General features: G+C 39.7%; 2 protein-coding genes across 2 annotated transcripts in view; one reads left to right on the top strand and one right to left on the bottom strand.

Moving 5' to 3' along the window:
* The window catches only part of GOLM1 (golgi membrane protein 1), a 32,719-nt gene extending 25,295 nt beyond the window's left edge, over nucleotides 1-7,424 (top strand). The window contains exons 7-10 of the mRNA XM_054178599.1: nucleotides 238-367; nucleotides 1,517-1,804; nucleotides 3,684-3,797; nucleotides 6,280-7,424. Of these exons, the coding sequence (XP_054034574.1) occupies nucleotides 238-367; nucleotides 1,517-1,804; nucleotides 3,684-3,797; nucleotides 6,280-6,296 (549 nt within the window). The 3' untranslated portion in view covers nucleotides 6,297-7,424. The remainder of the gene's footprint in view (nucleotides 1-237; nucleotides 368-1,516; nucleotides 1,805-3,683; nucleotides 3,798-6,279) is intronic.
* A 920-nt stretch (nucleotides 7,425-8,344) lies between these two features.
* The window catches only part of NAA35 (N-alpha-acetyltransferase 35, NatC auxiliary subunit), a 32,648-nt gene continuing 25,113 nt past the window's right edge, over nucleotides 8,345-15,879 (bottom strand). Inside the window, exons 17-22 of the mRNA XM_009907769.2 lie at nucleotides 15,733-15,869; nucleotides 12,758-12,825; nucleotides 12,396-12,536; nucleotides 10,635-10,757; nucleotides 9,086-9,166; nucleotides 8,345-8,479 (exon numbers count right to left, since the gene is read on the bottom strand). Coding sequence (XP_009906071.1) covers nucleotides 8,420-8,479; nucleotides 9,086-9,166; nucleotides 10,635-10,757; nucleotides 12,396-12,536; nucleotides 12,758-12,825; nucleotides 15,733-15,869 — 610 coding nt within the window. The 3' untranslated portion in view covers nucleotides 8,345-8,419. The remainder of the gene's footprint in view (nucleotides 8,480-9,085; nucleotides 9,167-10,634; nucleotides 10,758-12,395; nucleotides 12,537-12,757; nucleotides 12,826-15,732; nucleotides 15,870-15,879) is intronic.

The raw sequence follows: 15,879 nt of genomic DNA, 5'->3' as shown, positions 1-15,879 counted from the left end.
GATGTGTTGTGCTGTTACATAGAAACATCACTGCATTTTCAAGGTGATGTGGTACTTTAATCACCAATAAAAATTTCACTCCATCCAAGTGTATTTCAGTATGTTAGGATTTTTTTTCCTCTACTCAATTATTACCCAACTTGTGCTTCCCTTTTCAAATCCAGGAGCAGTTATGTAGATGAACGCTTACTTGTGTACATTGTACATACACACAATGCTTATCTCTGTACTTTGTAGGTCACTACTCAACAGCCAGCTGTGATGCAAATTGAATTCAAGCAGGCTGACTTGGAACAGCAGAAACTGAGTGAAGATGTGCCTAAGGCAGTACCTGCAGTAAAAAAGACAGACCCTCTGGAGGCTGAAGGTGAAACTGAAATCACTATCTTACTATCAACTGGTTTGGAGTCCTTGTAATCTAATTTAAAATATGTTCTTGTACACAAGATCAAGATGGAAAGAGGGACACTGGTAGACTAAGCTTTAAGCAATTTTCCATGGGTGTAGAGAAATAATATCTACTCAAACATTTTTATTACTAGCATGTCTGCTGGTTCAGTTTTGCTGTAATTGACACATTGCATGTAAAGGGAAAACCAAATATTTACGATTATGGAGTCATGCTCATCATTTGATACGGAGGAAAAACCCTGCTTTTGGAATCCATGATTTTCAAGCATGTAATAAAAATGTTTGAGTAGATTGAGTAAGTTCGACAGATCTTGCTTGGCCCTACTTACAGAAGAGCTGAAAGTTGAGCTTGAAACACATTCTCATGCTCCCCATGTTTTGTCTCTCAGAATCTATTAATTAGAGTTGATGTATCCTTGTACATCAGTCTTGCATAATATTGTGTGTGATAGAAATTCATTTTCCCATTGAATTATGCTTACATGCTGTCTTAAACTACAATCTTGGAGCATGCATCTTTCCTTTTAGAGAGCTAGTAATTGAGAACACCTACATGTAGTTTATTCAGGAAAATGCTATTGTGATTGTAGTTGAAAATACATAGATTCAGGAAAAAGAGATGTGGTAATGACTGCTGAACCTTAATACCCTCCTACATTTACTCTTCGTATTAGAAAATAAGAACAGCCTTGATGTACTTGCAAATCAGCCTCTGTGACTGCCTTGTCCTGAGGTATTTTGAGCATCAAATCAATTTTATTGCTAGTAATGAAAAGCAACATGCAGAAACCTGGTGCTTATATACCACACTGGAATGTTTATTTCAACTGCTTAATTCCATCTGCCCAATTTATTAACTACGCATACTAAAAATTTAAGTAGGTAGAAGCACAAGTCAGTGAACACTCGCCATCCTTTAGCAGTTCCCACTAGGAAAAACACAAGTTGTTTTCTTTTTGTCTTTGGATCTGATGTGATTGTAAGGTAATCTTTCAGAGGAAAAGCAAGCATTGCATGACAAAGATAAACTAGTATTTACTAGAATTTTTTAACCTGTGCCACCACTGTAAAGCATTCTACTCATAATTCTTTTTCTTGTTTACAGAAAGAATTAACAGCCTAGCTGATACCAGAAAACAGGAGCTTAAGGCAGAAAAGGAGAAGCTTTCTAGTCAACTGAAAAACTCACAGGATTTGCTCAAGCCTGCTGCAGTTCATAAGGAGATGCTGCCTGACTCCGAAAAGGAGTTGAATCCATCTGAAGATGAAAAACATGTAGCTGGGCAAGATGCATTACAGGTGGCAGAAGGGCAGGCTGCCAGTGAGGAAATTGAGAGGGAGGACCTCCTAAATGATGATGCTAAGCAGGATGACTTGCCCCCTGGAAATGCTGGTTGGTAGCATGTCACTTATTGTTAAGAACAGTAAAGAAGTGAAAGTGTGGAATAGGGCACGATTTCTCCAACAGTAGTGGCAGCTGACCAGACTTAGTATAAGGTTTCATAAAGGTTAGTGTTGAGATGGAAAAGGTTCATCAGTCCCCAGCACTTTTCTACAAGTCTGTAGGTAAAGATGGAGGCTTCTGTTTAGGCAACACGGAGGTACCAGGCTGGGTTCTTCTGCAACACCGTAGCAGCGTTCCTGTATCTCTTTCCACTGGCTGTACAAGGCATTTGGGGAAATCAGCCCGGAAACTTCTTGATACTTTTTAAGAGGCTTTTTAAGAACATGATGCATTTGGTAAGGATGAGATAATCACCCAAGGCATTAAGTACAGAGATGTGCAGACAGTCTTGTTATAGTACCTGTGTGTAAATGCCTATTTCTGAAAAAAACCCCAACCAAACATCAAAAAACCTAGCATGAATAAAATTTGACCTAAGACTTTGGGTACCTGAAGTTTACTATTGTGAGTCTGCAAAACTGCAGATCAGATGTTGCTGTGGTGCTAGGTTTTGGCATCTATCACATAAGACCATTTGCCTCCACAGCACTGAGCAGCGGAGTATTGATGTTGTGCCTGACCAGAATTGGACATCTGTCTTGAGAAACTTGGTCTTGGGTGGACCCTCTAGCCCAGAGTGATCAAGAGGAAGCTTTATGGCAGTTAGAGCAGGAATTGATACCCACAAAAAATGCCTTTTTTTTTTTTAACTAGTAAAAGCATTCATAGAATCATGAGCAATGATGTTAACACTGTTGAGAACCTGGCAGGGATAAGTAATCTCATTTGCACTGCTGAAGTTCTATTTTTCAAACTGCTCCAGAATGCCAGAAAGATACTGGCCAGAGCAGGCCCCACAGGTGTGAAACAATTAGATTGAAAAGTCATCCGTTTAGTGCAAGAAAAAACTCTTCTGTGTAGCCTGTGAAAGGCCAGGATTTCTGTGAGCTAGCAAGACTAGCAGGATGTTCTTCAGGTTTGATTGTTCAAAAAATACCATGCATTACTGCATAGGTTCCTTGTAGCCAAAGAAGCCTAAGGTAGAAAAAGATTTCTTACACATTCTCTTAGCATCCTCTCTTCTTTCAGTAGAAGCATCTTTTAAAGATTTTAGACCTTTTAGGTCTCTACCTAAAAATCTATTTGATGTGGTGTGAACATGGAGAACAAAAGTTTCTCAAGCCTGAGATAATTACTGCTTAGAGGGCTTGGCTTAAGCATGTTCAGAACCAGAGAGTCTGATCTCTCGTAACTCGAGTGTCCTTGTAGCTCCATGCTGTGACTTTTTTTTCCTGTCTGGTTAACTGAAGAAAAAAAAAACATTGCTTGAGATGAGTGAATGACTGAGTGAAGGAAATCTTTTGTGGAAAAACACTCTTGTGTCAAGTTAGCACATCATAAAGTACTAGGATTTTTAATGCTACATTTACAGCTGCCTGAGTGTCAGATGAAAACATGAAGTGGCAAAGCTAAAATAGGCTGTAGGGATGGTGGCTGCACATTTAAAAGTGACACCACAGCCAAGTTTTCAGCACTGGCTTTAGGTGTTACTATTAGACTGTCTTCTAATGTATTCTGAATTTGTTCAATGCTTTTCCTTTCTGTCCATCTCAGTGCTGGCCAAACTTTATTACACCATGTGAATCCCCAAAGGTTCTGTGTTTTATCTGGGTCTTTAGACAAAACTTACAGCAAAAGCAGCTATGAAACTTAACAGCAATTAATTCATCAGCAAAGTAAATTCTGTTAAAGACTGCTACATTAACCATTTCTTGTACAGATGACTTGATGATACAGGATAAAACTAACTATTTTAATACTTTTCCAGACAAACATGAAAATGAAGCACTGAAGGAGGACAAGGATATTGATTACAATTTAGATGAGAACGAAGCTGAATCAGAAATGGACAAGCAAGCAGCACTTGCAGGGACTGAAAATGGTAAAAAGGGAAGGAAAACAGTTTTAACCTAAGTTTTAACCATGTGCTGAAAAATTTCAGGTGGTATTTTGAATGGTATCCTGTAGCTGATACAGCAGCTGATTTCCCTCACGTTGACAGTGTGACCTGTTTTCCATAAAGCACCACTGAATCTACTGTTAAACACATGGTGGGGAAGGACAGTATCTGTAGCTTTGCTATACAGTACTTAGCAGTCATCTCAGCATTTCTCCTGCTGTGTTCTAGATAGTTCTCTACCTAGAATACAGTCACTTCTGCCTCTTAAAGCGATTTCTGTACCTTTTTCTTTTTCCATAATTTGCTCAAAACCCTGAAGCTATGAAGAACCACCTACCTGAGCACGGCGAAGAAGTTGTGAACAAAGGAGGATAATGATGCAACTTGGTTGCCTCTTCACATAACTGCAGCAATGAGGACAGCAAAGTGATCCAAAAATGTTTTCTTTTCATAAAGCTTCCTAAGGGTCCAAATGAAGTAGTATTTTGTGAAGTTTTAATACTGGTTCAGTGGTGGAAAAAAACCCCAAAAACCAAAAATTTCAGCCTCTCATTTTAAAATGGTAAAAAGGGAAGGAAAACAGTTTTAACTATGTGCTGAAAATGCTCATTTTAAAGCAGCTTTACCTCTGCAATGACTTTACTTCTTACCAATTACAAAATTAAAACCAGTTAGCAGTAAGTGTAGTAACTTTGAAGCTAGCTAACATGTCTGGTCACACTGCAGCAACAGCATGTGTGGAGTGGTGGTAGATGAGAGCCTCTGCTGAGGATGCATTTCTCCCCTGAGCAATGTGGTAGAAAAATCCCCAGCCCACTTTTAAGAGCAGCTTAAGAGAAGGCAACATAACTTGACGAATGATGTGAAGGATGAAAAACATCCCATGCTGGCATCTACCCTTGTGCCTATTCTGTCCTTGGAGATAAACTCATAAAGCATGATGGTAGTGCTCAGCTATTAAGCAGTATGATCTGTTTTTCTGGGCCTCCTAAGTGAAATTACTGAGTACACCCTCTGGGACCAGTCTGAAACACTGTCCTGGGGGTGTTTGTAGCTTCTTTTGTTTGCTTGTGTTGGTGTGCGTTTGTTTTTGAAAAGGGGATTCTAGCAATAGTGTCTTACTAAAAGATTAGCCATGAAGATTTCTCTGAAAGCTTTGTTGTTGTTCACAGTATCAGTACTATGGTATGGTTCAGTAACCACTAACTTGCACAAGTTTCAGGTGTAAAAATTCAAACTTCTGGATTTTTTTATGACAAAAGTAATGTGTAATGGTATACCATGGTATACTGGACTACGTTTTATTCCAACCAGGCACTATCTTCTGCTAAAAACTAAAAAAAGGCAAATGCTTATGAAACAGTGATCATCTCAGCTGGAAAAGGTGAAACCGGACTATGCATTTACCAAACATCTCAGCGCCTCCCACAGGTGCAGCTGTAGTTGTTGTGCAAGTCCTTTGTTATGCACAATGTATCGTGGTGAATCTTCTGTAGTCCTTGTCTTTATATAAGCTTGTTGAAAGTAAACTGAAACCTAGTTTACTTGCAATAACCTAGAAATACACTCCAGTACTACTCTGGCACCCTTAACAGCAGTCCAACCTCCATTCTGTGTAGCCAGCAGCTTTGAAGAGCCTATTTGTGTCAGTTGTCAAGATTGACGCCTGTGTTTGGAGCAATCTTTGTGAGTATGAGCAAACCTTCATCCAGACAGCTTGGCAACAGAGAGGCATGGCTGGCTTCCCAAACAGCAATTCCATTTAAGAAAACAGAAATTTGTCTTGACTTTCTCTTAATGCAACATTTTGTAACTGCTTTTGTGGCATGTCATTCCTTGGTGTACTAGTTCACAACTTCTGTACCTGATGGTGTTTGAATATGCAAGTTTAAGGTTGGTTCTTTCATGAATGAAAAGTGTGTGAGTTGCCATCCAAGTAAAAGGCAGAGCCTGTCAAGCTCAAATACGTAAATACTCACTATTAAGACTTGCCCTGTGTAACCTGAATTCTTCTAAGAAAAGCACTAACTTGTATTACTGATGTCCTGGTTACTCTGGTTTTTCCACCATTTAAGTTGGTCAGAACTGGTCTGGGCTAGGAAAATCAACATAGCAGGAGAAACAAATTCTTGTAAGCAGGAGAAAGAGGTACAATCATCTCTAAGTGACAAGGGCATTTTTAAATACTGAAATATTTACCTGTCTTGTGAGTAAAAGGGACATTTTATTAGGGCTTTTATTGTGGAAAAAGCAGCACAGCTGAGATGAAGTTAATCAACAGTTTAATAGTTATTGTTAGAGTATAGTCAGTATAAAATGTACAGCAAAACACTGTATTCAAGTTGAATGAATGACATTAACTTGATACTGGTAATACCACAAACAAAACCAAACTTCTTAAGGTAATTCATACATTACCGGAGAACTATTTTAAAACAATTTTTTTGCTTGTATTTCTGTACAGTACCCAAAGTTGACTGAGCTTCTTGCTAGCCAGATGGATGCCAACCTCTCCACAAACAAGACCACCTTTACACAAAGCAGTTTCTATACCTCTGACAGCAGATGGTCTGCAAACCTGCAGAGCAATGTTCAAAAGCACACAGGAATACTAATGTTATTCTCAATGACTTCATGTGCCATGGGAATGTAATTATAGTGGTAGACTTTTACTAGACTAGGGGCCTGTAGCTCTACTACATAGAACTTTAACTGAAGAAGAGGTTTATTTGGAACTGTGGTTTACATAGTGTTTGCCTCATTAAAATTTTTTGTTGTGTGAGGTAGGGAAAACTTCATTGCTGTAACCATCTCAGGGTTAAATTATTATTTGTCCATGATGTGTTTCTTTTTTAAAGAAACTAACCCTGGTCGATTTTAGTCAGTAATTTCAGAATAAAAATAACCTTCTCTGCTGTGTATTCACTGTATTCTGTAGAGTTTTTCTACGTCTAACATTTTTGAAGATGGGAAAGACGATCATCCCTGTTTTCTTAGTTTTAAAATGATGCGGAACTTGGCTTCTCTTTTACTTGCTGCTTCCCTTGGACAAATATGAAAGATGGTTCTTGAGCTGCTGTTAAGTAGTTCGAAAGATGTTTGTGATTGTTTACAAGAAGACAGCAAAAGCCAGATGGATTCTTGCTGCCCTACACTGGAACAAACCTTCTGTCTTTACCATTACATTGTCCAGGATTTTCATTGCTTTGGCAATGATACAGAAGCATTCAAGTACATTGATGATAAGCAAACCTATAAAACAGTAGCCAACCTCCTTAACAGAGCAAATGGGAAACCCATGTATTAAGGGCAGTACTCCTGCTTATCTCAGGAAGCTGCAAATTGATGGCAGACTAGTGGGTGTTCTGCTTCAGAACAGCTTCACTCTTTTCCAGCTCTAGCTCAGCAGTGCTATAGCTTAGGTGATAAAGCCAAAGTGGTACTACTGCACAGTACAACTGTTATGTTTGGAGAAACACAAATATCTTGCATCATCAAAAAGTTACAAACTCATCACTATGAAGGAATCCATTCTGCACCAACATGAATTGTCCTGCCCAGCACAGTCAAACCTGGAGGATTTGCATTTATGGGCCAGGTAAGGCATAGCAGCACGGTTTGTCAAAGAGCAAATGAGGTTTGTAAACTTCCCCCCCCCTCCCCCCCCCCCCCTGTTGCTCAACACAACAGCTTACTTTTGTTACTTCACATCAGGAAGCACATGAGGAACAACTGTTCCAAGAAGGAAAGGGTAGGTTTGAGGCTCCTGCTTGGGATTTCTACCTCTACTAACCAGCAATGCATTCCAAACAAGAGAATTAAGGTCATGCAAGAGCTGACTGAGCAGTGGAAGGATTTAGCAATGACAAAGCAACAAGATTGAAATAAAGTTGCTGAATCATTAAAATAGGAAGGGGGAAGACTAAAATCCTATGTCGCTACTGTTGATTACAGAATTAACTATGCAGCTTCTCAGGTGCCATAAATAATAAAGACAAAGAAACTTCAACTAGAAATAATCCATTTTGCACTGTCTTGAAGGACTTTGACATTTCAGACAAAATGCCTCCTAGACCATAGACTTCAGCAACACAAAGTCCACTGAATTCACTGCAGTAGGAGCTAAATGATCAGTTTTCAGCTGCTCTCAATTTCTGTAGAGATTGCAAGTAGAAAGACTGGCTTCTTTCCCTGCCAACCCCTGCAAGATAAACTAAGCAAATTTGATACAATTTAGACAAAAATACAGAAACTTACAACTTCCCAAGTGGCTTTGTTCAAAGTAGAATTTCAGGAGCTCAGCTGTGTCTGCCAGACATGAGGCTCTACTGCATTCACAAGTTTTCTGTCAAGAGCTCATTCACAAATAAGTCTATTATGATTAAAACTGTAAGAAAGTCTATTAAGATACAGCATTCTTCAACAATACAGTTAAAAATCAACTTCTCCAATACAACTTTAGACAAACCACTTGAGAACAGCAGCTGTCATTCAGATCACATAATGGAAAGGTAGACTACAGATTTTCAGGATATCTGGGTACAGTACTAGACAATTCATCCTATGTCTGATATACAATGCTTCAAGTATCATAGAAGTATCTTTCAAACAAGCTTCACAACTGGAAAATATTTATGAGGTGAGAAGTCAAATTCTGGAGGAACCTAAAAAAGGTAAGATTGAAAACATTATGCAGCAGTGCTACTGAATTTAATACCCCAAATTAAGGATACCCTGCAGACAGAACAAAAGCTTTTTCAAGGCAACAAATAAAATGCTGAGTCTTTAAATTAGTATCTGGAAATATTCCAACCCAGTTCTGGATACATCAATCCTTCTCCAGTAGTCACAGGCACAGTAGTGCTGGTGTGTCTGTTCAGTGGGGTCCTTCACAGTTCTATGACTAGCTTTTGGCAGGAAGACTTAAGGCCCTTCTCTTCCTGCTGGCCCATGTGGCACCTGCTAATCCTGACAGCCAGCATTCCTGATGCTCGCACCAGCTGCTGCTACACTGCTAACCATTACTTACTTTGCTCTGCAAGAGCACCCATATTTGTACATGTCATTCCACATGCACTTCCCAATTCTTTTTCCAAAGCATGTAGCAAAGAATTTTCTGCATCAAATAACCAACATACTATTTCAAAGGGAAAAACTGATTTTCCCAGTCCTTTTAAGGGTGTAACTATGGCGTGAAACTCCTTATCGGCCTGCAAGAGAGCTGCAGCAGCCTGGTGTGTAATACTACATTTCAGCTGGTGTTTTCATACCTTGGAGTCCTTTTTGTGGCCTCCTGCTAGCAGCTTCATCACCACAATATTGGGTTTAGCAACTCTCAGAATTCGATTGATCTAAATATAAAACAGCAAGAAGTTTTTGAGTGGAAGTATGTGATCACGACATTGTTTCAAAGGTAGTATTCAAATGTTTACATACTCTTTAACAATACAGCAGTCCTTACACTATCAGTTTAACAGGTATCAGGGCATTTTGAGGTATAACAGCTGGACTAATGAAAGGGTTTTTAATTTCAGTAGTCAAGCTTCATTCCACAGACATCACTGCTTTCCATGCTTATGTTCAAAAATTATTAAACTACGGCAAGTTCTGAGACATCCAAATAAAGGTTTAGACAAACTCTATGCACGTACCCCCAACAATGTGACATGGTGAGAAGGGGAAACTCGAGTGTCAAACTAGGGGATTTTTGCATGGAAGTCCTCTGGGCATGTTCAAACTACCTCTAATCCTTAGTCAGAAGGCTCATCTCTGATTATCAGCAGGATCCACAGAACAGGCAGGTATTCCTAAATTCCCTAGGGAACTAAGCCCCAAACTGTTCTTAACCTGCTCTGATGCAACTGAGTAAGCCCTTGCTCCAAAATACAGACACTTAGTTTATAAGCTATGGATAAAGAGGGAGAAATTGCTACCTGTTGTTTATGCCCCATGCTTAGAAAACTGGTCTAGAAAAGAAGTGCTAGATTCAGTCCTCTTTTCTGCCAGATGACACAAAATTACTCTTCCACCTCTCAGGAGTACCTGTGACCTACCAGATTCCAAGTATGAGAGGCAGGCATGTCACCTTCTTGTTAACACTGACATGCTCTTAGAATGAGGCCAGAAGCCAACATGTGAGAAGGAACTAAATTGCTATCTAGCATCTGAGATACTCAATGGGGAGAAGTTTTGGGCCAGTGTGTGCTACCCTGTTTATGCTATCTAATGTACTGAAAGAGACCACTGTGTAGGATGCCACCACCATCCTCTGCCCACTTCTCAAAGCACTCAGGGTTTGCTCGGTATTTTGACAAAGTACACTTTGGATCTATAATGGCTCAAAGCAAAACCAATGGGTTAACCTGTCTGCCCCCCACACACACTGAAGTGAGGAAGAAAACACAAAAAACTCCTCCAAGATGAGACAAAAAAGAGTAAGATAAGAGTTTACTGTGCAAATCAGATAATCATAATACAAGTGCACAATTACCTTTTTGCAGGAAAAAAGCACAGCAGAAAGCAGCAGCGAGCAGCAGGCAGAAACAATTGAGCTAAAAGCCCAAGCCGGAGCTACTCTCCCACCCCTCCTCATGCCATTGCCATCTCTGCAGAAGAGCCAACACCCAGAACCCAAAAGCAGCAACCAGAGCAGGAAGCCTCCCATGTTACAATCTGAACTTCAAGCCCCTTCAATACTTTCCTCCAGCCAGCACTTCCATTTTGAAACTCAATTTATGACAGGAGCTTAAGCAGATCCAGCTGAACACAGTTATTTTTTTTTATAAGCAAATACTCCTTTTCCCAGTATTTCAGTCTTACCTCATAGTCTGGATTAGGAATATTCTCCAGAATCATTTTAGCTTGCTGGAAGTGTTTGCTAGCTGCCATGTAGAGATCTGACGACTGAGGAGGGGGGCTGTACTTATTTAAGTCAGACATTTCCTAGTGTGTTACAGAAATACATAAATGTGTATTAAAAACTACTGCCAACAAATTGTATTTTTAGGACCTTAAATGAAAGCATGTGACTATGATCAAGAAAAAAGCCACATCAACTAAGTATTTTAAGAATAAATACTGAGGTTGAGAACATTTGAAATGGCAAATACCAAGCAGCAATACGATGGTTAATTATTAGTGCAAAAAAAATGCAATTAACTTCTCATACTCTTCATAAACCAATCCTTCTCCTGAACAACTTGTCATTTATTTGCTTTCATAGTGCCATGGAGCAGGGCACAAAATTACAGGGAATACCAGGGAAAAATAGAAGTTTATGGTATTGTTTACTCAAATCAAGCCTACAACAAGCAAGATGCCGAAGCTGTTCAAAATGTAATTTTGTATCATTTGATACTTCCAACTTTTTCTTCTTTTGTTATTAGGGGTAAAAAAAATCTTCAGTGACAAGGAGAAAGCTGTGTCAAGTCTTAATTTCCACTGCAACTCTTCATATTAGGAAAAGTGGCTGGTATACAAAATGTGGAGTTCAGTTCAGACAGACCTTTAGAAACTTAAAAGTGTGGCCAGCAGAAATCTAAAAAGAAACATCCAAATGTCTGCACCTGAGGCAGAATAATCCCAGAAAGCAGCAGAGGCTAACAACCAGCGGGATGAGTATCAGGGTAACTGTGGCTGCTGAGCTGAATACCAGCCAGCAAGCTGCTATTATTAAAAATCAGACAAGCTTCATGAGAGACTATACAAGCAGGAGTATGGCCAGCAGATCAAGGAAGCTTATGGTCCTATACTCAATTTTTGTGCTGTAACATCTGAAAGATGGCTGGGGGCACAGAGCACATTTTAACAAAGGAGAGGTCAACAGACCTGGGTTTTTCAGTTAGACAAGGATGTTAACAGGTAAACTTAGCAGTCTACAACTACCTGAAAAGCAGTTACCAAGTTGTTGGAAGAGAACATGCTCCTTGTTAACAGCAGACAAAATAACATGGGGGTAGATACCACAAATTGTGGCTTGGATAATTCAGATTGGACATTAGGGAAAAAAGGTTATCCTAGCCCTCAGATTATCCAAGACTAATGGCCCAGAAAAAGTAAATGAGATTTTCCAGAGGTTGGAAAATCTCTGTCCTTTGATATTTTCATACTTGGTGAAAGACATAACTGATAGGATCTATAATGCTCCTTCAAGGAGGAAACTGGACAGGACAGGCCTCCACTAGTCCCTTCCAACTAACACTTTGGTGATTTAACGCTCAAAATTACTTTAGTTTAATTTTCTTTACTCGCTGCAGAAATAAAGACATAGTGCTATGTAAACCACAGCCAGAAAGTGTCAGTAGACTTCTGAGATTTTTTTTCTCTGGCAAACCAACACAAGCACCTCATGAACAGTGACATCAGACCAATTCTGAAACATTCAAGAGTCTAATTTTAGTAAGAAATAAAAGCAATATCAATATACTTTCCTTACACACAACTGAAGTTAGAACTCCCTGACATTTTGACATGCTCTGTGAAGTATCAAAGGCTCCTCTTACAATGACAACAATGTCTAAAGCAGGTGAGCAAATGACTTTTATAAAAGCATGAGTGGCACCATGCTTTAAGGTCACTCACTTTAAATTGCAAGTAGTGCACTGGAGGTGGTGTGATAACACTGTTGAATGGAGCAAATCTGTGCTCATATCGAACTTGTTCACTGTCCAGTTCAAATTTAGGTTTTCTTACTTTGCCATCCATGTCAAATGCAATCATTGTCTAAAAAAGAAAGCATAAATACAGTCCAAGTGTTAGCTTTATGTCATACTTTGCTGGGAGCAACATGAAGTTACAATTTAGCTATAACTGGAAGGACAGAAAGAATATTTACCATATCACATTATGAACATGAACTTAACTTCTAGCTCTACTGGCAACGTACACTTAATTCCCATTACAAAAAAATGGAAGCCATTGTTCAGCAACCACAAATAAATTACCTTGTACATCCCAGCACACATATTTTGGTACGCTTGACTCATGGTGATCTCTCTGCTGAGAGGGCGAACTGCAAATTTCACAGAAGAATATTTTCCTTAATTCAACATAAGAACAGCTACTAATTTCAGATCAAAACAGCTCAGTGACATAATTCAATTATATTGTAAAATCATGAAAGAAAACCAAAGCATGAAAAGCATAGACAAATATTTCCACTCACCTAGCTGCTGACTACATAAAATGTGTCTCAGACATACTTAACAGGCACATGGACACCACACTGCCACAACTGAAATAATGTGGCCTGGACAGCCAGTGTAACGTATTAGCATGTAATTATTTAGAACAGAATAAAAATAGAACAAATCAGGTTGGAAAAGACCTTTGAGATTGAGCCCAACCTGTCCAACACTATCTAATCAACTAAACCATGGCACTGAGTGCCCCATCCAGTCTCTCCTTGAACACCTCCAGTGATGGTGACTCCACCACCTCCCTAGGCTGCACATTCCAATAGCTAATCCCTCTTTCTGTGAAGACCTTGTTCCTAAGAGCCAGCCTCTCCCCTGGTGCATCTTGAGACTCTGTCCTCTTATTCTGGTGCTGGTTGCCTGGGAGAAGAGACCAGCCCCCACCTGGCTACAACCTCCTTTCAGGTAGTTGTAGAGAGCAAGAAGGTCTCCCCTGAGCCTCCTCTTCTCCAGGCTAAGCAACCCCAGCTCCCTCAGCCTCTCCTCATAGGGTTTTCTCCAAACCCCTCCCCAGCCTCCTTGCCCTTCTCTGGACACATTCCAGCAACTCAACATCTTTCCTAAACACTACACCACAGACTAGAATTTAAAGTTTGCAGCCTGCTTGCTTTGTTCACAGAATCTTTCAAGACTAAAAGGATAAAGTATTTTTATCCTAATATAAAAGATTTTTAGCCTGACAGTATCACCTTAAGCTCTCCTTTAGCTTCCAGTGTTTAACTACTGCCAAACTGCCCCACAATAAGCACCTTTTTAAGAAGTGTAAAATACAGTTGTAATTTTCTGTATTTCTAGAGGCAAGGGAATTTAGTTCCTAGAATCACATCTAATTGTTTGTGCCCCTTGAAAAGAAGATAAGGATAAACACACAAAGGAATAGCAAAGATCAGAAGTGAGCTTCTGTATCACAATAACTTGCAATGTTAATGCTGAGGTAAGTTGAATATACCACAATGTCAGAAGACAGGCAGGATAAGCCCACATTAAATGCTACCTGGGTTTGGATGCTCCTTTTTTTTGTAGCAGGCTATGACATAAAAGGGAAATGACAATTTTCTTTCATGCACATTGTATTGGGTTGAACTGAGCTGGAGTTAATTCTCCTCACTGTACTGTTCTAGTGCTGTGGTTTGGTTTTTTTGCAGCAGTAGTTGACAACACAGCAGTGTTTTGGCTACAGCTAAATCCAGTATTCAAGCTGTGTCCTTTCAACGTTTCCCTGCCCCAGGAGTACATTGAGGGGTGGGCAAAATCTTCGAGGGGACACAGCTGAGCCAGCTGACTCAGACTGGCCAAAGAGGTATTCCATACCATATGACGTCAGCTCAGGTATAAGTAGGAAGTGAAAGAAGGAAGTGGGGGGATTCGTCTATGGCGTTTATCCTCCCAAGGAACTACCAAGCTTCCTGAGACCGACCACCGTCCTGCTGAAGGGAAGTAGAGACTAACATCTCTCTCTCTGCTTTCTTTGCTTCTGCGCGGTCTATTGCTGTTTGCTTATTAGAGTTATTAAATTGCTCCTATCTTATCCCTGGCTTCTGTTATATTTTCTTTCCCTTCTTCCCCTCTTCACTTAAGAGGGGGAGTGATAGAGCGGCTTGGTGGGTATCTGGCCTCCAGGCCAGGGCCAGACCACCACACACATACACCAGAGAAAGCATGAGTTTCTAAAGGGGCTTTTGCACAACACTAGTGTGACCATTTTAGGCTATGCCTTTAAGAGACAGTTGCTGGAACACTAGCTAAATGTATTGAAAACATTCAGATATTCTAAATGAATTTCACTGGTAGAATGCAACTTTAATTTTTAGTTCAGTTTGAATCTTTCTCAGTTCCAATCTGTTCTGTTCGGCCTGTCTGCTTCTGTCTCTCTGAGCAACTAGCTGGAGCTGACCCTGAATAAGAGATAAGGAAAAAACTAATTCTTGCATGCGCTTTGAGCCTAACAAAATTTCCTCCTTAATAATTACCTTTTTCTCTCTAACCCTTTTTGGAAAAAAAGAGAGGTAGGGGGAGAGAGGGAGTACAGGGAGGGGTGGGAACCCTCCTCTGGCTGGAGGAGGGAGTTTTGTTCTGTATTACTTACTTTGCTGTATATTCCTGTACATATTGTAGATACTGTATATTGTGTATATATTCACTGCTTGTAAATACAGCTTTAATTCATCTCTGCTTCTCTGACTGAATCAGCCGTGGTTTCTTTCTTTGTGAGGGAGGGAGAACTGAACCTTCTCTCACCACCACAACTAGTACCACTGAAATTAAACAAGGCAATTCACCCCGGCAAAACTAAGAAACACCTTGTGAGGTAAAAAAGAAAGTACAGAAATTTACTGGAAGTTTTGTCTTTGAATCTAGCTACAGTCTCTAAAAACCCAACAACATTCTGCAAGAACTATAGACTGTAGAAAGGTACTATTTTTCAAAGGCTACTGGTCTGGAACTGTTAATCACATCTCATAGGATGCAGCACAAAATACAATTGCTCAAGATGCGAATAAAAATTATTTTCAATTTTTCTGAAAGACTTATTTAAAAGTAAGGAAATAAAAATTATTCACTGGATGACTTTTTAAATTAAAAAGTTTACATTCAGTCTTCATAAACTTTAGAACATTTTTCCTACCCACATCAGCATTGATTCAACAAAGTTTGAACTGTAATTCTTCATGGCTGCATGAAGTGGGATAAAAAGGCACAAGTTACACTCTCCATCTAGATACCTTTTTTCTTTTTCTTTGTTTTCTTACTGCTACGGCCTTTCTGTTGTTCCTCCATTATTCTCTCCTCTGCCATTTGAGAGCTGTCAGCTCGGCTCAGTGTTGACATTAACCAGGCATAGAGGAACTCCGATAGATACCTGCAGTATA

This window comes from Dryobates pubescens, chromosome Z, assembly GCF_014839835.1.
Source record: "Dryobates pubescens isolate bDryPub1 chromosome Z, bDryPub1.pri, whole genome shotgun sequence".
NCBI classification, from domain to species: Eukaryota; Metazoa; Chordata; class Aves; order Piciformes; family Picidae; genus Dryobates; species Dryobates pubescens.
This window is presented reverse-complemented; position numbering and strand designations above follow the sequence as displayed.